The sequence below is a fragment of the Diabrotica virgifera genome, chromosome 3 (assembly GCF_917563875.1).
Source record: "Diabrotica virgifera virgifera chromosome 3, PGI_DIABVI_V3a".
NCBI classification, from domain to species: Eukaryota; Metazoa; Arthropoda; class Insecta; order Coleoptera; family Chrysomelidae; genus Diabrotica; species Diabrotica virgifera.
The window spans coordinates 116,186,423-116,214,295 of record NC_065445.1 but is presented as its reverse complement, the minus strand read 5'-3'; the positions used below and the strand labels follow the sequence as shown (position 1 = coordinate 116,214,295).

The following is a 27,873-nucleotide window of genomic DNA, read 5'->3' as shown; positions in this document are numbered from 1 at the left end:
CAAATTCTGGTAAACCGATTCTTCCGGTTCAAGACTTGGACCTTATACATCAAAAAAAGAACCCATGTACCAAATTTGGTTGAAATCTGAAGTCTCGTTCAAAAGTTATCGTGCTATTAGTCACATATGTATAGTCGCCATTTTGAATATCCGCTATTTTTGTAAAAGGCAAAATCTGAGATGACCTCCCATCTAAATTTGAACCTTTATATGTGTAGTATACGTGGTCCAAATTATATGCTTCTATCATTAAATGCGCAATTCTTATAATATTTGCACAAATCTGCCGCACTAGCTGCACTTTGGCAGGCCCGTTTAAATACAAAGGATTATTCTTAAGGTAGACTTCCGCACCAAGCGACCGAGACAGGAGACCGCGACAGGCGACAGATAGGTGGCGAATAGACGATAGTTGGTCGCTGGTCTCGGTCGCGGGCTGCAGAACTACCCTGATATAATTGCATTGAGAGCAGTCGTGGGGAGACCTCGCCTATCTGTCGCCTGTCGCGGTCTCCTGTCTCGGTCGCTTGGTGCGGAAGTCTACCTTTACACAGTCTCGGCACTGACTCCGAAAACCAGCGTGCACCTTTGACGCACCCTTAGAAATGTTAATTTAATATTTTTGACAACATTTTTTAACGACAGTATCTAACATTTATTTTTCTGTCTATAGGTTATTGAAATAAGGCACTTGCTAAGGAGTAAATATGACACTGATGAGGAAACACAAAGTTTTGAGCAAGGACCCCATCTATAATTGGATGCTTCAGAAGTCAAACGGTGTAAGTCATAGTTGTAACACATATTATTATGTATAAGAATATTACAATTTCCTTGTTTTGTATTTATGAATATATATTACATAATATATTATGATCAATAAAGACCGTTTACTTATTTTTAATAACTACATAAATATATTTCTGCAACTGTTTTCAGAAACATCTTAGTATGTATCTCATTTTAAACACATTGACTTACACCGGTTGGCTTCTGAGGCATGAAATTATCATTGATTGCTATTTTTGTTTGAGATAAATGTGCTTTATTAATATGGATAAACTGAATTATAGAGGGTGTAACAAAAATACAGGTCATAAACTAAATCTCATATTCTGGGACCAAAAATAGTTCGATTGAACCTATGTTACCTTAGTACAAATATGCACACAAAGAAAGTTACAGCCCTTTGAAGTTACAAAATAAAAATCGATTTTTTCCGATATATCGAAAACTATTGGAGATTTTTTAATGAAAATGGACATGTGGCATTATTGTGGCAGGAGCATCTCAAAAGGCCATTATAGTGAAATTTGTGAACCCCATAAAAATTTTGTGGGGTTTTTGTTCCCTTCAACCCCCCAACCTTTTATGTACGTTCCAATTAAATTATTATTGTCGTGCCATTAGTTAAACACAATGTTGTTAAAACTTTTATGCCTCTCAATATTTTTTCGATAAACCAGTTTTAATCGAGATGCGGCTTCTTTTTTAATATGTTTACATAAAAATTTTATGGGGGTTTTGTGCCTTTAATTAAACCCCCCAAATATTTGTGTACGTTCCAATTAAACCATTATTGCGGTACCATTAGTTAAACACAGTGTTTTTAAAACTTTTTTGCCTCTTAATATTTTCCCCATAAGGCACCTTTTATCGAGATGTGGCTTCTTTTCTAATATGGTTCAAAATATACCTCAAACTGTAATTTATAAATAAATTTTCATATTATTACCAGGTCTCTTTAATCATACGTGGATTTAACAAATATGCAAAATATCTCGATAAAAACTAGCTTTTCGGAAAAGTACTAAGAGGCAAAAAAGTTTTAAAAATATTGTGTTTAACGGTGCCACAATGATAATTTAATTGGAACGTACAAAAAAGTTTGGGGGGTTTAAGAGAACAAAACCCCCATAAAATTTTTATGGGGTGCCCAAATCTCACTATAATTTCTTTTTAAGATGTTCATGTCATAAGAATGCCACATGTCCGTTTTCAATAAGAAACCTAAATTAGTTTTCGATATATTGGAAAAGATCGATTTTTATTTTGTAACTTCAAAGGGCTGTAACTTTTTTTATGAGCACATTTTTACTAAGGTAAGTTAGGTTAAATCAAACTATGTTTGGTCTCAAAATATGCGATTTAATTTATGACCTGTATTTTTGTTACACCCTGTATATTAAGATGTGAGTTTTTAAAACAGTAAATAAAATCCAACGAGCCTTAAGGTGGCTTTCTCTTTCACAACTTAAAAACTTAAATTATTTTTTCTACAACCGTGTTAAAAATGCAATTTATCTACTCTATGTCATATATTATGTATAAGTTTTTAGTTTATGAAAACTGTCATTATAGATAGCAGTGCGTGAAGGGTTTAAAGTGTGCGTGAAGTAACAATGTATTTTAAATGGGATTTACTTTTTCGCACTGTTTTTGACACACTTTCATATATATAATCCGATATCCTTAACTTTCGCGTTGCCATGGTGATGACATAATGAGCAATAAAGTACAACAAAAATTTTGACAGTTTTGTGGTTTGAAAGAAGTTAGAATTTTTAAATGTCAAAATTGTAAAAATTCTAGAATAAAAATGAATTCCAATGACGAAGAGTTAAATTTTTTTTATTTGTTTATCGTAGATAAAATATTGTATAAAACTGTGCGTGAAGTTCTTTTTGCGAACTTACGCGATGTATGGCACTTGCTCCGTTGTCGCTCGTGCTCTAAACATCGCGTGCGTTCGCAAAAAGCATACTTCACGAACTGTTTCAAAAATAACTATTTTAGCACTCCATAGGAGCGTTAAAAATGCTACTATAAAGCACTAGTGCTTTAAAATTTTTAAGGCACTGCAGTTAAAAGTGAATTGTCAAATTGTGAAACGTCAAAATATTTATATTTCATTTATTAACATTAATATTAATAGTACAACTTGCGCAATTTGAAAAAGATGGTTTAAAAGGTTTTTTAAAATTCAATTTAAACTATATTATTGCATTTTTAACACGTTTGTAGAAAAAATCTATTAAAACATACAACAATAAAAGTAAGATGTTATTCTTTAGTTGTTATGATTTACGTATTGACAGTATAGGCAGTTTTGATATAATGTCAAGACAAATATAAAAATGGAATGTCAGTCAAGTTCAAGTAAAAGTTTTTGTAGATATTGTCCTGTAATTGAGAATGAATAAATTATAATTGTTGATATACAGTAAGAGCTGTGCTACCGGCCACCTGCCATTAACGGCCAGTTTAAAAATTCCCCAAACCAATTATATGTAGACTACAAAAACTAGCAATACCGGCCACCTTTCGGCCAACAATATCGGCCAATAGTTCTTTCATTTTTAGTGGCCGTTACCGACAGGTTTTACTGTATAAGACGTTTGTAGAAAAAATATTGTATGATATACGTGTTAAAAAGTAGATTTGTAAGGCACTCATGTGAATTTTTCACAAACTTTCACATGCGTGCATTAAACGTGTACTTTTAACACTTATGTCATAAATAACTATTAAAATACAATATAAATACCGTTGCACGTCATCTGCGTCATAACACGTATTACGTATTGAGCTCCCTAATAGCCCAGTCGGGATAGCATTTGACCTTGCATTTGGAGCTGCCCCAAATTTTATTTTTCTACTCTTTAGGGAGGGTCAATATTAGCATAAATTTAAAATCTCGACAGAATTCCACAGTTGCGTTAGCCGCCATCTTGATTTTAAACGAGAACCGTTTTTGCTCAATACCTCCGCCATTTTCAATTTTTTGACAAAAAGTGTAGAAACTGAAATTGTTGAAAATGCGATTTTCTATAATTTAATTTATTATAATTTTTTTTGTGCGGTCGATATTTTCCGAGTTATGAGGGGAAAATAGTGACAGTTGTAGCATAATTATTGAATTATTAAATTATCTCGTTTATTATTAGTTTTACAACAAATATATACCTATACAAAAATGAAGAGAATAAAATTTTGTACAATTTTGATGCCGTTCATTTTTTAAATAAAATCAATATTTAAGGTAGTACGTATGTGGTAAATGTGAGAGCGTAAGACCTGATTGATTTTGTAGCAATTGTTTTTGTTCAATATCTCCGCCATTTTCAACTTTTCGACAAAAAGTGTAAGAACTGAAATTGTTGCAATTACGATTTACTACAATTTTTCGAGAGAACCAGTGGCGGGTCTAGAAGGGGGAGAAATGGAAAAATTCCCCCCCAACAAGGTCCAAAATTAAAAAAAAATTGTTGAAACATCAGGATATTTTAGCTGACATAAAACTTAAAAACTGGCTTTTAGCCAATAAAACCCGCTAGTTAATAAAATTAATTGAACTTAATGCATATAATGTCTTTTTATGTCTTTTATATACTTAGTTTGGTTGATGTGTCATTGGAAGTTTCAAAAATTGTATAAAATATAATTCTCTTTATTTTTGTTTATGTACAATTATGTTGTAAAGTTCCCCTCCGCTTCCATTATTGTCCCCCTTAACTCGGAGAATATTGATCGTATAAAATAATTGTGCCAAAGAAATTGTAGGAAATTGCATTTCCAACAATTTTCTTTCCCACCATTTATGTCAAAAAGTTGAAAATGGCGGAGATATTAAGCAACAACAGTTCTCATTTAAAATCAATATGGCGGCTAATGCAACCGCGGAATTCAGTCGAGATTTTAAATTTACACTACTATTGATCTCTCCTACAGGATAGAATTATAAAATTTGGGGCAGCTCGCAAACAAAATTCAATTCAATAATTATGCTCCCCCCACCACTTTTTACTATTTTCCCATGTAACTCGGAAAATATCAACCGCATGAAAAAATTTGTTAAAAATAAATTGTAGGAAATTATATTTTGAACAATTTTAGTTGAAAATGGCGTAAATATTGAACAAAAACATTTGCTATAAAATCAATCCGGTCTTAAGCTCGCGCCATTACCGCATACGTACTACCTTAAATATTAATTTTAGCAAAAAAATGAAAGAAATCAAAATTGTGTAGAATGTAATTCTCTTCAACGCATTTCTAACAGAGAAGTCTTAAACAGAGTAGGTCAAGGCGAAGGTGACTTAATGAAGATGATAAAAAAGAGAAAACTTGAATATCTGGGGCATATAATGAGAGGTAGCAGATACAGGATGCTGCAGTTAATACTCAATGGAAAGATCGACGGAAAAAGAGGAATTGGTCGAAAGAAATATTCATGGCTCCGAAACCTTCGTCAATGGACTGGCTTATCGGCAGATCAATTGTTACATGCCGTACAAGATCGAGAACGATATCGGCAAATTGTTATGGAAGCTACCCACGCCTAAAAATTTGGGCACGGCACTTAAAGAAGAAGAAGTAATTCTTTTCATTTTTGTATAGGTACATATTTGTTGTAGAGCTAACAATAAACGAGATAATTCAATAATACAATAATTATGCCCCAACTGTCACTATTTTCCCCTCATAACTCGGAAAATATCGACCGCACGAAAAAAATTATAATAAATGAAATTATAGAAAATCACATTTCCAACAATTTTAGTTTCCACACTTTTTGTCAAAAAATTGAAAATGGCGGAGATATTGAGCAAAAACGGTTCTCATTTAAAATCAAGATGGTGGCTAACGCAACGGTGGAATTCAGTCGAGATTTTAAATTTGGACTAATATTGGCCCTCCCTAATGATTAGAAAAATAAAATTTGGGGCAGCTCCTAATGCAAGGTTAGGCCTGTTATTCGTCTAACCCGACTGGACTATAATAATCTGTCGATCTTATGCCAATTTCTGTCTTAGAATTCGTTTTTTGTTTTCGCTGCCTCCTTCTTGGATATATAGCAGTATCTTTTGTACGTTTGTTTGTCTTCTAGGTTTTTTGAGGCTAGCCGTAAAACAGATCTTCTAATTCCTCGTTTAACCAGCAGTTTTCCGTGTTTCTACGAATGATATTTTAAGATATTTTAAGAGTGTTATACATTTCTTCAGGTGATCCTGTAGGTTCGTAGGTTCGTCAGGATCTTTTCGGCTAGTCTTATTCTATACAAGAAGATTGTGGAGTCGTGGTAAAAACTATCTAGGTTATACATATGCAGGTTGCCGAGATGAGAAATTAGGTCTTGCTTTTTCCTCTTATTGCGTTACCTGTTTGTATTTTATGAGGGTTAAGGTTTTGAGTAAGTAGTGGCCTGATCCACAAAAATTTTGTTTGTGATTGTTGTCTGGTTATACAGTAGTCAATGATAGATTTTAACCCCCTTTTACTTTGTTCCCACGTGAATTTGTGGATGTCTTTATGTATGATACAGAGTTAAGTGACATTCATATTATTCATGTTGGTAACAAGATGACATGACAGCGAGGTGACGGTGACAGGAGTCAGGTTCAGGGTTGTTAGGTGAGCGTTACCGGCATGTGAAATGTGAACTAGTTATAATTGTTACTCATACAATAATTATTATCTAATATTGTATTGTAGTTGTTTTATTTGTTACACCTTCCATCAGGCTTATACATGGCGTCAGGTGTGATAATCTTAGCATGGTGGAACCATTTCTTGTTTGTATAGATACTCAACTGTAAGCTTGTAAAACGTGAGTATTATTTTTTGGTATCATCATGGAATCCACGTTTAAGCCACCTGAATCTCTAATATTAGACGGGAATATATCTGAAAACTGGCGCAAATTTAGCCAAAAGTTTGATCTATTTATGATAGCTACGGACCTACTCCAAACTAGAAAGTAAAAAGCTGGCAGTTCTCTTAAGTCTGGTGGGTGATGAGGCATTAGAGCTGTACAATACCTTCACATTTGCCGAAGATGAAGACAGAACAGTAACTTGTGTTAAAAATAAGTTTGAAGAGTATTGTTCACCAAAGAAAAATGTTATTTTTGTAAGATTTGAGTTTAACAGTATTAGCCAACAAGACTCATTGACCCATTGACTCATTTGTTACAGAACTACGGAAAGCCATTAAAACAACAGAGTAAGACCAACAAGACCAGATGGTCAGAGATAGAATAGTATTGTGCATACACAACAAAGCAACACAAGAAAAACTGCTTAGAGGGTCAGACTTAACGCTAATGAAAGCAGTTGACATATGTCGAGCGATAGAAATAAGTAAACACCAGTCTAAAATGTTACAAAATGAGTCATTAATAAACGCAGTTCAACGAAGAGAACCAAGACCTATTCGTGTGTGTATCAGACGTGGATACAATCATTTGAGAGATGGTCGATGCCCAGCTTGAGGTAAAACATGTGCCACGTGTCAAGGGCATACCCATTTTGCAAGAGTTTGCAGAGAAGACCACAAACCTAGTGGGAGCAGTGTGACAAGGAAACCAGAAAGTCCAAGAAAGAGAATGAAAGAGCAGAAGAAGAAAGTACATCAAGTAACAGAAGCCAGTGTAAGTGATGTGCACAGTTCGGGAAGTGAAAGTTATGGCAGTGAACATCAGTATTTTGTCAGGTCAGTAAATTCTAAATGTAAACACAAACTTTGACCAGATATGTGGTCAGCTGATATTTATGTTAATGATAAGCCTGTGTCATTTAAATTAGATACTGGAGCTGAGGTAAGCACTTTGCCTTTATGTATTCTCAGAGAAATAGGCCCAACAGCATATATACGTAAATCTAATATATCATTAGTATCATATGGGAATTCAAATTTCAAAATTAAAACAGTAGAGAAAGTTACATTAACTTGTGTTATTAAAAATGATAAAAAAGATATATATTTTGTAGTTATAGATACAAAACATCAGGTTCCTTTGCTAGGGTTTAAGGAATGTCTAGAATTAAAGTTAGTCAAACGGGTAGATTCATTAGTAAGTTCTAAATTTAACAGTTTAAATGATCTAGTAACAAAATATTCACATGTGTTTGAAGGTTTAAGAAAATTTCCAACAAAACACCATATAACCTTGAGGGAAGATACCAAACCTCGAATAAGCACCATAAGACGGATTCCACATGCTTTACGAAAACGTTTAAAAAATAAACTGTGTGGTCTTGAGGCACAAGGAGTCATAATGGGTTCACCCACTTGTCATGGTGGAAAAGCCAAATGGTGACTTACGATTATGTCTTGATCCAAAAGAACTCAATGGGGCCATCAAGAGAGAACACTTTCAAATTCCTTCTGTTGATGAAATTGTAACTTTACTTGGTAGAGCACAGTTCTTCACCGTTTTAGACATGAAGGATGGTTATTGGCAAGTAGAGCTGGATGATGAAAGTGCAGATTTGATGAATGACCTTTGGTACACCATTTGGTAGGTACCAATTTAATAGACTGGCTTTTGATATCTGCTCAGCCCCAGAAGTATTCCAGAAAAAGAATTTTGGAATATTTGGAGATCTTGAAGGCGTAGGCCTTTACTTTGATGATTTAGTAGTCACTGGTGCCTCAGAAGTACAACATGACAGGAACTTAAAAAGGGTTCTTGACTGTGCTACCAAATACAACATAAAGTTCAATAAGTCTAAAGTACAGTTCAAACAAACTAGTGTCAAATACATGGGTCAGATATTTTCAAAGGAAGGAGTGAAAACAAGTGATAAATATATCAAAGCAATCTTAGACATGCCCACACCAGAATGCAAACAAGATGTTGCAAGGTTTTTAGGAATGGTAAAATATGTAGCCATGTTCGTGCCAAGCCTATCAAAAATATCTGCCCCGTTAAGAAACTTGACAAGATTGGATGTAGAGTGGCAGTAGTCAAGTGAGCATCAAGATTCACTGGATCAGCTAAAGCATCTGTTGACTAACTCGCCAATCTTGGCAATATTTGATCCAAAGAACCCAATAGAAATTGAAACAGATGCATCAAAAGACGGACTGGGGGCATCCTTGTTGCAAGAAGATATACCTGTGGCCTTTGCATCTAGAAGCCTTACAAAAACTGAGCAGCAGTATGCTCAAATAGAAAAGGAAACCCTGGCTATTTTATTTGCAGTAAAGAGATTTCACTACTTTGTCTATGGAGCTTGTGTAAAAGTTCATAGTGATCACAATCCACTGGAATCGATTTTTAAAAGAGATTTACAGTCTATTTCCCCGAGAATCCTGAGAATGAGATTAAAATTATTAGATTATGATTTAGTTGTATCATACAAACCAGGAAAAACCATGTACATATCTGACACACTGTCAAGGGCATTTCTAAAAAACAATAAAAGATCTGTTGATACAGAAATAGAGTTTGCGGTTCATTCAATTGTCAATGATTTATCGTTATCTAAGGAACGAAAAAATCAGTTTCGATAAGAGACAATAGCAGACCCCCAACTACAAGTTGTTTTTGACTTTATCATCAGTGGCTGGCCAGAGCAAAAATATAAAATTCCAGAGAATGTCAGACACTTCGCGCCAAAATAAAAGAGAATCTATTTATAACTAATGATCTTTTTCTAGACAATAAATTAGTTGTCCCTTTTTCATTACGAAAGGAAGTTCTAGGATTACTTCATGAGGGACATTTAGGCATAGGAAAAACAAAAGCGCATACACGCCAAATTTATTATTGGCCTGGTATGGCTATGGATATTGAATCATATATAAGGGCATGTAAGAGTTGCGAAAAATTTGCTAGAAAAAACCCAAAACAAACCCTATTGCCATATCCACTACCTAAAAGGCCATGGGAAAGGGTAGGGTCTGATATTTTCACATATGCAGGAAAAGTTACGTAGTTTTATTTGACGCACATTCTAACTGGTGAGAGGTATTACCCATTAGAGACAAAAGTGCTGAAGCAGTAATTGATGAAATTAAGACAGTTTTTGCACGATTTGGATCAACTGATTTTCTTGTAACTGACAACATACCTTATAATAATGAAAAATTTAGAAAGTTTGGCAGAAATTGGAACTTTACCTTGATCTTTCGTAGTCCTAACTATCCACGTTCAAATGGATTAGCAGAAAAAGCAGTCTCAATTGCAAAAAACATGTTAAGGAAAACCATAGATGAAAGAAAGCATGCAGACCTTCAGTCAGCATTAATAAATTATCCATTAAAAGGCATAGGATACTCCCCTTCACAACTTCTTAGTAGTAGGAGATGTAAGACAAAGGTTCCAATTTCAGTTAAATTTTTACATCCATGTCTGTGTGAAAATGTTGAAATGAAAATGAAAGCTAAAAAGAATTAAATGAGACAACTTTTAATAAAAATGCAACAATATTGAAGCCGTTGGACAGAGACATGAATGTAACAGTACTACCGTAATCACCGTAATATCACCTGGAAGTTTGCAAAAAACTTGAATCAACATGAATCACCTAGATCATACATCCTGGAAGATGGCACTGGAACCTCTATCAGAAGGAACAGATGTCACATAAGATCATCAGCAAATAAACATGTTGTAGACCTTGGAGATGATCAAATAAAGAGTAACCACCATCATTTGGGTGGTGATGTTAGTGTGGGTCATGAATTGCCAGACAATGAGGGTATTGAAAGTAGGGACCCTCAATCAAGAGAAATATTAATCCCTGACAATCACACACCTGAAATGTCAAATCCTACTAATACTTACTGTACAAGGTCAGGGAGACAAATTAAAAAACCTTGTAAGCTCAACCTATTATATATAAAGAAAAAGAAAAGAGGATGTATGATACATAGTTAAGTGACATTCATATTATTCATGTTGGTAACAAGATGACATGACAGGACAGCGAGGTGACGGTGACAGGAGTCAGGTTCAGGGTTGTTAGGTGAGCGTTATAGACCGGGAGATATTATACAGAAGTTCAGCCACGCTTTTCTAAGTCCTGCCTTTTGCAATAGTGGAAGGGTAGATGAGGTACTTACAATTTGTGGAAATATCCACAAATTTCCTGTGACATTTTCCTGTAAAAATTAGATTTTCCCAAAAAATAAAAATAGGGTTTTGCGATGAATTTCTGAGTCCTGCCATATCCGTAGAATGACAGGATACTATAGATTTTATGAAGAAAATTTTTTGGGCAGGAGGGTTGCAAACGGGCTAACGGAGTATATATGTATACAAACATGTAAGGAAAATAATGAAATTTTCATGATTTTCTGGGTCCTGCCAACTAAATAAAGTAAACATATTTATTTCAAAATGATCAAAAAAAATGTTGGCATGACGTCTCCTACTGTTTAAGTATACTTTCTCCCTTGGAAAATTATGCCCAACATTTTTACCCAGATTCCGTGATTTTCTGAGTCCTGCCTTTAAAAAGTTATAATACTCAAATGCAATCAATACTTTTTCGGTACTCGGCAGGAAGATTAAACGGTTCTTGTAAGACGGCAGGAGTCCTAGATTTGTAAGAAAATTCGTGAAAAATTCCACGATGTTCTGAGTCATGCCATTTTGCATATATTTTAAGAATCTTAATATAAGTCTATTTACAAAGAGGCAAGATGGTTTTTTAGTTATTTCGTATACAGGGTGGGGCATTAGTGTGACAAAGTCCAATTACTCGTTTGTCGTAAGAGATACGAAAAAAAGTTATTTAGGTAAAACGTGGGGCAAAGAGAGGATCATAATTTAAAAATATTTTCTAATATACAGGGCTACTCATATTGACAGGGTGACACAAACTTATGTTTTTTTTAATGGAACCTGATATAATTTTAAGATTCCTAAGATAATTTAAGGCAATTTAACACAATTCACATAATCCAAAAATGTTTCCTAAGGGAGCTAGAGCTCTTTAAAGATGGCGCCTTGTAATTAGTTTTTTTTATCTCCAGAACGCTTCCATTTCGATAGACAAAGCTGGTCCGCCTTTTTAGCTTCCAGAGATAAATCGATTACATCAATTGCGAATCTCTAGTACCGGTCATAGGAGTCCGTTTTGGGTAGGCAATGGTTATTTTATCGCATAACTTTTTTGCCTTTAACTTTTAAGCATTTTTGACATTATATTATTAAATTGTGAGGTATTCTAGTACTAAACGGTACTCTTATTTTAAGTCGGTAGGATGCACCGTTTTCTAGAAAAATCAATTTCAAAATTTTTCGTATTTTGAATTTAAGAAAAATTTGAAAAAATAAAAAAAACGGTGTATTTACCGACTTAAAGCAAGAGTAACTTTTAGTACTAGAATACCTCATAATTTAATACTCTACTGTCAAAAATGCTTAACAATTAAAGCAAGTTATGAGATTTCGTTGATCTACCCAAGACGGACGCATATGACCGACACTAGAAATTGACAATTGATAAAATATTCATCTCTGGAAGAGAAATAAACGTACCAGTTTTCGTTTTTCTCAATAGTTTTTATTATTTTTTTTTTTTCAAATTCAAAAACCGAAAAATTTTTCAAATCGATTTTTCTAGAACACGGCGTATCCTACCGACTCAACGCAAGAGTACCTTTTAGTACAAGAATACCCCATAGTTTAATAATCCAGTATCAAAAATGCTTAAAAGTTAAACACAGAAAAGTTATGCGATAAAATATCCGTTTCTCTACCCTAAACGGACGCCTATGACCGGTACTAAAAATTGACAAATGATGGAATCGATTTATCTCTGGAAGATAAATAGGTGTGCCAGTTTTCGTTTTTCTATTGGGACCGTGCAAGTTCGGCAAAGCGACATCTATTTCTACGCTGTGCAATATTATTCGCATTTTTAATTATATTGGCCAATTATATTAGTCCTGGTTACTGGATAATTGTCAAGGCCATAGTCCAAAAAAATAATAAGAAGAAAAAATAAGATTGAGGTTATGTATTAAAACATAAACAATTGTATGTAGTAAATAAAATTAGTTATTAAAATGCAGTACTGCAAGCAAAATATACAGAGAGAGTCTGTAAAGTGGAATAAATTCAATATCTCAAATACTAATTGTTTTTTTGGAAAATGCTCAGACATGTCGATTAGTATTTCAAATTGTCCTTTTTGACATTCAATAAAAATGTATACAGGGTGTCCCAATTTAGAGATATGACGTCATCGTCGATTTTCTTAAATGGCAACACTGTCATTTTGATAGCTAATTTGATAGGGTTTGTAAAGTTATACATAACTGCAAAATATCAAATTTTTATTCTCTACCATTTACAAGATAATAGAAAATAACAAAGTTATATCTGTAATTTGGAATATATTCAATAATTAAAATACTAACTGTTTTTTTGAAAAATGCTCAGACCCGTCGATTAGTATATCAAATTGTCATTTTTGACATATAATAATAATGTATACAGGGTGTCCCAATTTAGAGATATGACGTCATCGTTGATTTTCTTAAATGGCAACACTATCATTTTGATAGCTATTTTGATAGCGTGTGTAAAGTTATACACATCTGAAAAATTTCAAAATTTTATTCCCTACCATTTACAAGATAATAAAAAATAACAAAGTTATGAAGAACAAGAAGTAATCAAATAATAATTGAATTTATTTATTTCAATTAAGCAAATGCTCATAACGTTGCCCATTGACAATTTGACAATAATTGAGGGCAACATTATGAGTTTTTGCTTAATTTATTGAAATAATTAAATTCAATTATTAGTTGATTACTTCTTTTTCATAACTTTGTTATTTTTTATTATCATCTAAATGGTAGAGAATACAAATTTGAAATTTTGCAGTTGTGTATAACTTTACACACCCTATCAAAATAGCTATCAAAATGACAGTGTTGCCATTTAAGAAAATCAACGATGACGTCATATCTCTAAATTGGGACACCCTGTATACATTATTATTATATGTCAAAAAGGACAATTTGATATACTAATCGACGGGTCTAAGCATTTTTCAAAAACACAGTTAGTATTTTAATTATTGAATATATTCCAAATTACAGATATAACTTTGTTATTTTCTATTATCTTGTAAATGGTAGAGAATAAAAATTTGATATTTTGCAGTTATGTATAACTTTACAAACCCTATCAAATTAGCTATCAAAATGACAGTGTTGCCATTTAAGAAAATCGACGATAACGTCATATCTCTAAATTGGGACACCCTGTATACATTATTATTGAATGTCAAAAAGGACAATTTGAAATACTAATCGACGGGTCTGAGCATTTTCCAAAAAAACAATTAGTATTTGAGATATTGAATTTATTCCACTTTACAGACTCTCTCTGTATAATAATTGCATATCATATCAATATTGTGGAGCAACATATAATTTTTATTCTTCAATGACAGTAGATATGAAATGTACGTCAATTTGACAATATGAATTATTTAAGAAAGTTGCAATATTTCTCCGTTATTCGCGCACGTTTGTTTCTCAATTCCCTTCCAAGTACTTGCACACCGAGAATACAGAAGTGTTCTGAAACTATTAAAAAAAAACTAATTAGAATACGCCATCTTTAAAGAGCTCTAGCTTCCTTGGGAAGCATTTTCGGATGAGGTGAATTGAGTTAAATTTTCTTAAAATTATCTGAGGACTCTCCGGGCTTCGATTGTTAGAAGAGTTTCTGGACACCCTGTATAATAGGTACAATCCATTAATTAATCCAATTAATTGTAAAATTATTGATTTTCTTCCTATTACTTTTTAGATACAAATATGATCTAATCGCTTAAAATAAATAGGTTACAATTTGGTATTAGATTTGAAAGGTGTGTAAAAATCCGAGACATTACTCAGGAAAATAATATTTAATACCGTACGATTCTTTTAACGATGTAAAAATTAATTTTTATGTATTAAGTATCTTTGCGGTTATCCTGCCACGTTGTAAATGGTTTTAGATTAGTGTTTTTTAAGCATACTTGACATGGCATGACTCAGAAAATTGTAGTGATATGAATATGTTTGTATAATAACCTGCAATAATTTTACTGACTTAAAATTTTATTTTTATATACGAAATAACTACACAACCATCCTGCCTCTTTGTAAATAGCTTATATTAACGTTCTTGAGATATGTTAAAAATGGCATGACTCAGAAAATCGTTTAACTTTCCACGAATTTTCTTACACATTTTTAACTCTGTGTAGTAAAAAAGGTGTAACTAAACATCCTGCCTTTTTTAATCTTCTTCTTCTTCTTTTGCCCTTTAATTCGTCCAATTCTGAACATAGGCTTCCCCCAGTTTCCTCCATTCGCTTCTGTTTAGTGCTTTCTGTTTCCAGTGCGTTCCTCCTATCTTTTTAATGTCGTCTCCCCATCTCATCTTTTTAATAATGTCTACTTAAATTATTTATTTTATAATACAATTTATTTTATGACTCAGAAAATCACGGAACCAGGGTGAAAATTTTCAACAGAATTTTCCAAGGGACAAGTGCAGTTAAACATTAGGAGACGTCATGCCAACATTTTTTTCGATCATTTTCAAATAATTATGTTTAATTTATTAAGTTGGCAGGACTCAGAAAATTACGAAAATTTCATTATTTTCATTACATGTTCGTATGTCCATATACACTCTTAGTCCTTTTGCAACCCTCCTGCCCAAAAAATTTTCTTCATAAAATTGATAGTATCCTGTCATTCTATGGATATGGCAGGACTCAAAAATTCATCGCAATTTCACATTTTTTTCCTCGTGGAAAATCTAGTTTTCACAGGAAAATGTCACAGGAAACCCGTGGATTTTTCCATAAATTTTAAGTAACTTTTCTAACCTTCCAGTATTGCAAAGGGCAGGACTTAGAAAATCGTGGTTGAAGTTCTGTTAATATCTCCCGGTTTATTACCGGCATGTGAAATGTGAACTAATTATAATTGTTACTCATACAATATTTATTATCTAATATTGTATTGTAGTTGTTTTATTTATTACACCTTTCATCAGGCTTATACACTTTATATGTCTAAAATCCCCATTTTGTATTTTTAATTAATGTTGCTGACACAGTTGTATAAGACGTGTGCCATTATAATTTAGCATATCTTCTCCGTATTCTCCTATCGCTGCATGTGTTCTTTCCTTCCAATTCGTCCATTAGTCCCCTAGTAATAGTATATCTTTCCGGTTTCTAAAACAGCTTATTGGTTCATTTAATTTTTCAAAAAAATTCTCTTTAGTTACATGATACGAAAGTCCAGACCTGGCGCAATCCAAGCCAACACCTGCAGCTGACTCTACAGTTGTCATCCAGTTCTGTTTGCTAGTATTATTTTAATTGTATTTGTATTGTTAAATTCATGTATTATTATTCTTGGTCTTGTTCAGTTCGGACGTATTCAAAATTGTAGTTTAGAAATAAAAATATTTTTTAAAAACAAATTTCATTTTTTGAAATTTAAAATTCTTTAGTGTTAGCAGTTGTGTCATCGTTTGGAGTGTATATACCTACATACTATTAAGGTCGATTTATACATATACGGGCCGTGTCCGTTCCGTATCAGTGCCGAGTCCGGGTATTTTTAATGCTATATTTACATTCAACCGTGCTGTGGCAGTGTGCGTACCGGGCCGAATATACTAAAGGAAAACGTTATTACATATTATATCTGTGTAAAAAATAGTTGAAAATAATCGCGACTGATTAGAATAATCGAATTGGTCCGGTTTTGCGGACCAATTCGATTAATTTTTCATCGTCCATAATAATATATACTACATAGTACCTACGTAAATCGGATCCGTAAAGAAATTACACTACAATCAAATGTAATAATATGTAATTAGAAATAAGAAATAAAATATATGTACTTAAATATATAAATAATACATATAAAAAACCATAACATACTAATCGCACAACATCTCCTGCTTGTCTATTTACCTGCATTCGCGTTCATTAAACAATAAAATAGTGTTTATACAAGTCCGTGCGGTCCGTCTCATTTCCGTGTATCGACAGTGCCCAACCAAAAATATCGGTTAGGATTACATAATTTCAGGCCGGACACGGACGGGCCCCGTCCGGGAAACGCCAATGTATAAATATATTCATAAGAATACATACTGTTTTTTTTTTTTTGGACCGGGCCCTGTCTTAACACGGAACGGACACGGCCCGGATATGTATAAATCGGCCTTAAATCGGCCTTTATCAGGTCTTGTCCTCGTAGTTTTAGCTCCATTGGGATTATTCGTTCGTTGGTAGCAGAAAAGTTCTTAATATTTTTCAAATATCGTTTCTTGATTGCTATGGAAACGCCCGCTTTTGTTTGTTTTTCTTTTTTGACTCCGCTGTAGATAATATGTAAATAATCTCCTTTTATTTCGTTACCTTCTCCCTTCTTCTTTTTTTCACTCAGGACTACGATATCCATGTTGTATGTTGATAGTCCTTTGAAGACTTCAGTATCCTTTGTTCGAATTTCTTGTACGTTCCAACAACCTAAATTCATGTACCTTTTTCTTTGCCGTGTTCGTCGTAAGTTTGTTACAGTCCATATCCGAGGCTTGTTCGAATTTTTTCCCACTATAATTTTTTCCGGAGAATAAGGAGCAAACCCATTGCTCCAACCCCCATTCTAGGAGAACCAGAAACATTTCTGTAGGGGCCTTCTACTTTTAGCCCATATATTACAGTTTTATGGCGCCAGAAACTCGGCAGATATTTCATAATAATTAATGATGTTTTTGTTAAGTTTTATACTACCCACAACTTTCTTTGTTTCTTTTAAAATATTATACTTTAATGCTTTTTAATCAATATTTTATCAAACAATATTTCGAAATTAATTTTTTTTAATTATTTTCTAATTAATTTCATAATCTAATCCGTCGGTTTTATGACGGAAATTCTAACGTTTATAGATATTTACTATTAATGAAACATAAATTAATTATGCTCTGTAGGAAGAATTACTTTTAAAAGGTATTTAAAGCACTCAGGAGATTAGAAAGCTATACTAGTACTTCAGCCTCAGTTTATTCGTTAACTTTCCTAAAGGTAAGAGCTTAGTTTTTTATCTTAATTAATGTCCATTTATTGAGTTTTATTTCAAACGGTTAACAGTTATTATAGTCTAAGAGCTAGTGAACCCTCCGACTAACGGTCTTCCTGTAAGGCTAGAAATTTCTATAGTGATAATACATAGCACACCAAGGCTAAAAACCATTACCTGGCAGGCATCAGCCGTGCACGTGTATCTATCTGGTGAATCGAAAAGTGCATAGTTTAGGGGAAAAATAAACTTTGTCCTGTAAAGTTTAAATTTAAGTATGTGTTTGAGTAAGTCATTTAGAAGAAATGTGTACAATGACAGGCGATTCTGAAGAGCACAAGACCTTGCCAGGCGAGGGGAAAGATTAGGGGTTTTTCCTCAAATTATTTTTTTTGCATCGAAAAAAGTTTTTTTAGGTTTTTTGAATCATTCCAAACAGAAAAGGTCTCTAGTAATTTTTCTCTTAAGTTAATAGTTTTTGTTATATAAGCGATTAAAAATTTTGAAAATTGCGAAATCGGCCATTTTACCCTAAATCGGACATTTAACTAAAAATTTCAATGTTATCAAGGTAGGTAGATATTCTCTAAATATAGATTGATGAAATCCCGAGAGTTTTTTGCAATACAATATCGAAAACCCCTTTGTTTTTTAATTGCTAATCAAGCGGGCGATCACACTGTAGTATAAGTGGGGAGGTTTGAGTTTGTATAAATTCATTATCTCGAGAATGGGCAAATTTGAAGAGAAATCCTAAGACAGGTCGATTTTTATTTTTAAATTAGGCCATTTTGGCATATACATATAATACTAGTGACGTCATCCATCTGGGCGTGATGACGTCACGAGTATTATATATATGCCAAAAAGTCCTAATTTAAGAATAAAAATCGACCTGTCTGAGGATTTCTCTTCAAATTTGCCCTTTCTTGAGATAATGAATCTATGCAAACTCAAACGTCCTCACTTCCGCCCGCTTGACTAGCAATTAAAAACAAACGGGTTTTCGATATTGTATTGCAAAAAACTAATCGGGATTTTATCAATCATTGTTTAAAGAATATCTACCTACCTTAGCAACATTGAAATTTTTAGTTAAATGTCCGATTTAGGGTTAAAAATTGCCGATTAAGCAATTTTCAAAATTTTTAATCGCTTATATAACAAAAACTGTTAACCTAAGAGAAAAATCACTGGAGACCTTTTCTGTTTGGAATGATTCAAAAAACCTAAAAAACACCTTTTTCACTGCAAAAAAATAATTGTAGAAAAAACCCCTAATCTTTCCCCTCGTCTGGCAAGGTCTTGTGCTATTCAGAATCGCCTGTCGTTGTACACATTTCTTATAAATGACTTACTCAAACACATACTTAAATTTAAACTTTACAGGAGAAAGTTTATTTTTCCCCTAAACTATGCACTTTTCTATTCACCTGGTAGATACACGTTCACGGCTGATGCCTGCCAGGTCATGGTTTTTAGCCTTGGTGTGCTATGAATTATCACTGTACAAATGTCTAGCCTTACAGGACGACCGTTAGTCGGAGCATTCACTAGCTCTTAGACTATAAACAATATTTGTATAAACAAATTAAAAATTTTTATAAAAATAAAATAAAAATTTTATTTTTAATTCAGCTGCAATGCGAAGGCAAAACAATCCTACTTTTCAATTAGAATACGGAGCGCAGTCCAGTCCCTTGAATCGCGATTTTCGGCTCTTATTGGAGCCTTCATCGGAAGGAACGTAGGCTTGATCTCCATGGAGAACTCTCCTTCCGATGAAGGCTCCAATAAGAGCCGAAAATCGCGATTCAAGGGACTGGACTGCGCTCCGTATTCTAATTGAAAAGTAGGATTGTTTTGTCTTCGCATTGCAGCTGAATTAAAAATAAAATTTTTATTTTATTTTTATATTGGTCTTTACTCCTTCGAGTAACTAGGTCCATTTTCTGTTGGAATTTACCAGCTGAACAGACGGGGTCGTGAATTGTAAGTTTTTTGAATTCCCTCTTGTCTTCTTCGCTTCAGCATCCATTTGGCTTGCAAATTTTAGAAGCCTTGGAGGTGTTACCAAGGAAATGGACCAATAAGTTTTCGATTTAAAAATCTTTTAGTAATGTTTTAATATTTTCTAAATATTATTAATAATGCTATTAGGATCGAAAACTTCATCTTTTAAAAATTTTTGTTATAATAAATAAATTTATTTATATGACAAAACAAAAGCAACTTTTGTGGACAAAAAAAATGAAGAAAATTTCTCCAGGGAGAAGCCGAGAAAATACATTTTTTAACGCATACCTATATTATTAATAAATAGAATCATAATATTCGATTCCAGCAATAAAATTGGCGGTAAATAACTTTTACCGGCGAATTTGTATAGTTACGAATTTTTTATTACGAATTTGTATAGTTACGAACAGTCGCCGTTTATGAGTTGTCCGTTACCACTTGTCCGGTTACGAACTGTCGCGTTACGAGATGTCTGGTCACGCATAACAATATACATGCACAACATGGTGCATATAAAAGGAATAAATCAGCGGTTTCGAGAATGTGCGATTTTAGAAATAAATCCCCAAATAGGTCGATTTCTCTTTTTAAATTATAATTTTATGGCACACCTAGTGATGTGGGAAGAGAATATTCTCGAGAATATTCTCAGCCAGAAAATTCTCGGCGAGAATTTTCTATTCTCGACGAGAACTATCTTCAAGTTCAAGGTTATTGAAACTAGAAAGAATAAAGCAATAAAAATGTTTGTCTCTAAAAGGAAACAAATGGCAATACATTCAATTTATTTGGCAGTGAATATATTGGATCCTAAGTTTAATAGTGCTCATTTAAGCAGAGAAGAACAAGTTGAGAGAACTGAGTTTATAGATAATTTAGCAACTTTAAAATATGGTGATGACTCGGCTTAAATAATGGCTGATTTGGCACTTTATCGGTCTAAGGAGGGATTTTTTGGAAAACCGTACGTTGTAAAATTGATTGAAAAACTAGACCCAATGATATGCTGGAAAGGTACATGTTTCGGAACAAAATTAACTAAAATAGCAGTTGATACATTAAGCATGCCTTCATCCAGTGCAGCAACGGAAACAAGTTTCAGTACTTATGGTTTTATCCACTCCTCTCAAAGAAGCCGCCTTACTGATGAACGAGCTGGTAAGGTAACTTTTATTGCTCACAATTTAAAATTGTTAGAGGAAGACCAATCCATGACTGATCTGGCGACTCATGAAAAACAAAATCCCACAACTTCTCATCAGTACATTGAAATGCAGAATGTAGATGAACAGGAAGAGCTAATGATAGAGTTCTAAATCTGAGGCCTCATCTTTTTCAAATTAGATCACCACATCCATTATTTGCTGTTAAGAAGAAAATTTCATTTTTTATCAAACAAATTTTGTGTTTTCTGTTGTTTTGCATTTTTTTATATAGAGAACACTGTTTTTTCGTCTCATAATTTTGTATATAATTTCATGATTTTTAATATCCTATTTCATCTTTAATAATATCCCTAAGCGCGTCATAGGGTTCATTCTCAGAAAATTCTCCATATCGAGAATATTCTCCGATTTTTCATTCACGAGAATTTTCCAACACTAGGCACATCCTATATACCATATTGTTGATGTTACCAATCTGGGCGTGATGACGATTTTAATACGAATAGGGTCGTGTGCTAGCTCATTTTGATAGGTTATTTAATTCTCTAATATTTGTTAATATAAACATTAACCTAATTATTTTTACAGGGTGTATTTGTTTTAATTTAATTAATTGACACAAAAAGAAGAATCTATGTAATTTATTTAATTCAAAATACATTTTACTGGTCATGTCATAAAACAAAAAAAAATAATTATTTTCGTAACTAGTGCGGAAAGTGATACTTTTACGCACGAGACTTCCGTTGACCCAAACGACGCGATAGCGGAGTTCGGGCAAGCAGTCGAGTGCGGGGAAGACAATTTCCGCATGAGTTAGGAACAATATTTTTTCTAGGGCCGTACGTTTGGGAAAAAGCCACAAATTAATTCTTTGACAAGGTTGTCAAAACCAAACTTTCAATATAATGGGTTACCACAACGACGATATTGGTTTCCACGACGACGATTCAAAACCACTGTAATTGTCTACTAATCTGACTTTTAAATATTATGTCAAAATAATTTTATTTCATCGAATTATCAGTAGTAACTGCACAAGAGCTCTAAAATTCTATATTAATTTCAGAGATCGAGTGCAATTTGTTGCGATTATTTCATGAATGAAACTGTTCAAAACCAAAATGTTATTGTAATTTATTTATATAAGTACAAATCAGTACAATTAAACACACAGTTGTTATAAATATTTGACGCTTGAAAGTCATCACTTTTATAATTATTAAAACATTAATTGTCATTAATGTCACTGAATGTATTTTTTATAGCAACGAAGAGCATTTGACGTAATATACTTGACGACGGGCAATTATCAAAAATTATCGGGTATAATATCACAAGAAAATAAGAATAAATTGAAAATAATGCGACAGTTTTTCGAAAATGTGTTGTCTGGCAATAGACACGAGCCCAATGACAACAAATTTGAGTAAAAATGAAGCATTATTTTCTTATTTATTCTTACTGTCGTGTGATATTCGTAAGATTATTTTTTAATACGTGTATTATGGATATTTTCTTAAATGTGACAGTTGTCAAAACTAGAAAACTGGTTGCCATTAAACAGAAACAATCTACTTAAAAAAATTATATCGGTAGTTTTCTACAGTAAATAATTCTCAGTAGGTATAATTTAAATCTGATTGGACATAATTAAACACGTGATCAAATATCTTATTATACGATTGGAAGTTAACATCATTAAAAAATAATCAATTTAATTTAGATTTCTGTAGCTTTCTATTGGTAAGAGTCTCCTATGAATGAAATAATCACGCTAATTTCATTAAAACATGAACACAATTAAAAAAGATAAATTTGAAATAAATTATTAAATAATATGTTAATATTAATTTATTGCATGTATTATAATAACGAGCGATCCACAATTATTGGGATCAAAGCTAGCCGTGCAAAAAATTACGTATGTCTTGTTTTAATCTAAATTTATATCATTGGTTTATCAATTAATTTTGATTAACATTATAAAACATAAAAAATCAGTCAAAACCTTTAATACAGAACTCTAATCAAAAATTAAAAGAATTAACAAAATTATAATTAACAATAATAAATAAAATCAACAAAATGCTGTATATGTCCACCACCAACATCTCTACATAACCTAACTTTTCTTGTTAAGTTGACGTACACTGTAAAGTTAATGTAAACTGGAAAGTATATCTGAATTAAGAATATACATGCACTGTATATCTATCTCTGTCGTTCAAATCCACCTATGGTGACAATCATTTTGGATCACACGTTATATTATAATACCATATTACAAGGTATTTTACTTTCTCGCACGCCGTGCGGGAAAGTGCAACTTTCGGAAACAAAATGCATGTGTAAAAGTAGTTCTTTTAGCACGGCCGTAGAAAAATGTTTATTTCGCAAATAAATATTGCTGTTCACTTAAATTAAATATTCAAACTGCAAAGGGGCAGCCCATATAGCACACAACGTCCGATGGACGTCCATATAACGTACATTTAAAGTCCAAACGTCCATGGACCAAAACTGGACGTAGGTACTATGTACGTCCATTACGCGACGTCCATTGAACGTTTGATTTCAACGTACATTGGACATCCATTTGTGGTCCATGGAGATTTTACACAAAATGCGACTATTATTATGAGTAATTATATATAGCTTCCTGTTTTAATCAAAGCAATATTATTAGTAGAATACAAGAAGCTTCTAATAAATGTAGTCAAATATTTTTTCATCATCGAATTAAAACACTGAACCACTAAAATTATTTTAATTAAACCTATATAATATTATATGATGATAAAACGATGGTAAACTTTTTCAGAATAACGGATCTACATCGCACATCGGTAATTATAGAACTTACAATAATAATTAGACACTACCAATTTAAATCTTAAATGTGCATTTTAACTCTTAAATTTCCCGCCAAACTAAATGAGAATCTTCTTGACAACGTTGTCGCTCTTCACGCTATCGGTCGTAAAAGGTAGTACTAGGCCGGTACTTTTAGGGGATTATCGCTGTTAATTGTTGTGGAATACTGAAGGAGGATTTATTTATGATAATTCACAGAAGGCAAACCCGCTTGCAATATACAACCGTACTGACTCTCAAGTTCTAAGAAATAATGTTTGGAAGGAACTGAACAGAAATAAACCTCTTTTAATGTGCATGCATTATAGGACGCCATTATCTGAATTTTGTCTTTATTAAGTTATTATATACAATATAATACTGTTTATCTTTGTACTGTGTATACATACTGTGATATCTTATTTGTGTTTGCTGTTTATATATCGTGCAAGTGCAGTCGTGCATTAATGAAGTTCCTATAATAAAGTATACATAATAAAGTTATAATAAAGAGAAATAAAAAAGGTATTTTGTGTAATACTTTACAGTATAAGTTTAGTATTATAGGAACTATTTCCTATACCTAAAGGCTTTTTGCTATGTATGTATTCAAAAAATTATGGACACTAGATTGCTTTCTGAAAAGTGCCCTACAAAAATGTCCATAAGACGTACATTGAATGTACATCAGATGTACATTGAATGTACATAAAATGTACACTGAAAGCTTCAACAACGTACACTGTACGTTTGTAGCGGACGTTCTATGGACGTCCAATTTTGTGAACTCTGGACGTTCGTTGGACGTCCATCGGATGTCCATTGTACCTTAGCGGGACGTCCATTGGACGTTCCAATGTACACAGATGTACGTCCATTGGATGTCCATAAAACGTACTTGTGCTATCTGGGAGGTGGGTGGCAGCTTGAACAATGAATTTAAGCAAAAAGCGATGCTTATTTCTCAAATAATTATTTTTCTTGTTATCTGACAGCAGTAAAAGGTATTTTGAATGAAATAATTTACACACATTCTACTTTCTACGTCAATTAATTTAATTAAAAAAATACATCTTAAAGAAATAATTAGGTTAATGTTTATATTACTTAATAGAAAATTGAATATCCTTTCAAATGAGCTAGCATGCGGCCCCTATTCTCATTCAAAAAAATCATTGATTACATCTTCACGCTCAGATGAATGACGTCACGAGTATGATATATACGCCAAAAAATCAACTTTAAAATAAAAATTAATCTGTTTCCGGCATATATTTCCAAAATCGTCCATTCACGAAAATATGAATTTATTCCTTTAATTTGCACCATCCTGTATAATATAGTCTTTATAGTAGAGGATCCGATATAGAGATCCGGTTTAATGGATAAAAATTATTGGATAAGTAATTTAGTATATTAAAATTAAAAAACAAACTAGAGGTGACTGATCTAATATTGCTCTAAGTCTAAACGGTACCAGGTGTATGTTTTCAAAAAACTGAGAGTGTGTAAAACATTTATTAAAAATCAGCTAAATACTTTCAGCATATCAAAATCCCATCATCAGAGCTTCGTTTTTGAAAGTACTTAGCTGATTTTTAGTAAATGTTTTACACACTATCAGTTTTTTGAAAACATACACCTGTTGCCGTTTAGACTTATAAGTGTGTACAAGTCATATAGTCTTTTTCTATTTATTAATCTTGTTCTCCATCCATCCAATGGCACTACAGCCCAAATCGAGCCTTGGTCTCCTTCAACAAGCTTCTCCAATCATTTCGATTTCCCGCTGTTCTTTTCCATGAACGCGTTCCCAGGAAGTTCCTGGCATCCTTATCGACTTCGTCTTCCCATCTCTTTTTAGGTCTTCCAACAGGTGCTTTTTCCCTGCATTCTTGCATTTAGCAATTTTCTGGGGATTCTATCATCATGCATGTGAACGACGTGCCCTGCCCACCGTAATCTCTGCAGTTTAGTGTATTGTGCTAGAGTTGATTCGCTATATTGCTCGTATATTTCTCTATTATATCTAATTCGCCAGTTGTTATTTTCACTTATTGGGCCCAGTATCCTACGTAATATTTTTCTTTCAAACACATCTAATGCATTGGCAGATTTCTGTGTCACCACCCATGTTTCACAGCCATAACTTACTATGGGCCTGATTATTGTTTTATAGACCCGGAGTTTTGTTTTCCGGGTTATTATTAATCTTGTTCTGACTATAACCAAATACTATTGACTGTAATACATACAACTCTTGACATTTCCCATTACATTTGAGGAAGCAAAAAAATAGCGCCATCTAGTTGTCAGCGGTGATAACCAGAGCAATCTAAACTTACATTTATAAAATTGCTTTATTATTGTTTTTGTATAAGTGTTTGAACTATTTTTATTTTAATTTAATTTTGCAAAATAAGCTTGTTATTCAAAAATTTATAAAATTAAATTTGAATGTTTACGTCAAATTTTACGTTGTCACAATGTAGTTTCACCGCAAGCCGACAGTGGCGCTAGTGGCAACGTGCTTCGCGTGCTTCCAGATTTCTGTGGGAGTTGGACGTATTACAGTCAATAGTATTTGCTATAACTAATTACAGCTGTTTCATTTTATCTTTGCCCAAACGGCATAATTCATGCCAATTCTAAACAATAAGTGAAAGTACTGTCCATGTATGTAAGAAATGGCTATTATCCCGATGAACGTATTTTATTGAAGTGTGATATTTTTTCACTATTGACGATATTTATGAACTCAACATTAAACAGTTTGAACATCATTCCGAGTATTACTAGTATAAAGATAAATAGAGAATAGCAATAAATAATTCAGAATAAAGAACAAAAATCAAACAGTAATCTCGAAAATAAGCAAATTAGTGTTCATTAGAGAGAACTATAGCTAGACCCATGCAGTATAAAGTCAATTTTATTTGTTTGTAGTTGTAGTTTAAAAAATATTACTTGTTACATTTTCGTAAAAAATAAATTGGTACTTACCGAAATTTATCAAATTAATAGATCAACAGTTAATCGTTATAACAATTACTATGCTAGAAAAATTAACATAAAAATGACGTATACAAATACTAAACGTTAAATAAATTAAACAATAAATTCAAATAAACTAATAGACAAAACAATTTTTATGCTAATGGCACTGTCACTCAAAATGATAAACTTCAAAATTCATAGTGAACAAGGTATCAAAGACGAAGGTATCAAAGAACATGGTATCAAGGTAATGTTTATTTGTTTAACTTATTGCGGTTTCCATGGACAAGCGGCTTAATTTTGCAATACTAGTTTCTGTGAGTAAAAAAGAGACCTAGTACAAAAAGTAAATCGTCAATAATTGCATGCATGTAAAAAGATATATGTAGTGGAAGAACTATAATAAATGAAAAATGACAAAAATGATAAAAAATTTATAAAACAAAATCATTTTTAATTATCAACTAATTATATTTAAAACAAAACTAGATCAGGCACCCCTTGTTTTTTATAATTGTTAATGTACTAATAGTACATAATATAGTCGAGGAAATGAAGCATTTTGGCTCGCCATTTTTTCGTCCAGCATGGATTTGCTTGAAATTTTCACAGAAGGTATGGAATAGTCCAAGGATCATTTTCTATATCATGCTGCTGTACGCTAAAACCTTGGGGTGGTTGCCACCCCATCTCGGAGGCGGGAATTTTTTATTACATTTTAACCATGTAAATCAATGTAAAAGGTAATTCTAAGAAAAAAATGTTTTTTACATTTTCTTCGTAAAACTAATATTATTCGAGTTATTCGCGCTTGAAAGTAACAGTTTTTCAACGAAAATATCGACTTTTTTAGAGGGTTTTTTGAGAATACCTCGAAAAATATGCATTTCATCAAAAAAACTTTAGATATCAAAATTGTATCTTTTAGTAACATTAAACTAAATTATTTTTCTGTAATATCTTTAAGATC

The 27,873-nt window shown here is 32.7% G+C and overlaps 2 protein-coding genes across 3 annotated transcripts in view; both read left to right on the top strand.

The window, feature by feature from the left end:
* Positions 1–6,489, top strand: part of LOC114330187 (uncharacterized) — a 121,940-nt gene extending 115,451 nt beyond the window's left edge. The window contains exon 3 of the mRNA XM_050646869.1: positions 674–6,489. Within this exon, the coding sequence (XP_050502826.1) occupies positions 674–757 (84 nt within the window). The 3' untranslated portion in view covers positions 758–6,489. The remainder of the gene's footprint in view (positions 1–673) is intronic.
* Positions 1–27,873, top strand: part of LOC114330188 (uncharacterized) — a 177,977-nt gene that overhangs the window by 58,978 nt on the left and 91,126 nt on the right. Inside the window, exon 1 of one of the 2 annotated variants that reach the window (XM_028279514.2) lies at positions 17,759–17,870. The exons of the other annotated variant lie outside the window; for it this stretch is intronic. The gene's annotated coding sequence lies outside the window, so the exon portion shown is untranslated. Of the gene's footprint in view, positions 1–17,758; positions 17,871–27,873 lie in introns of those variants that run through there. 2 annotated transcript variants of the gene reach the window in all.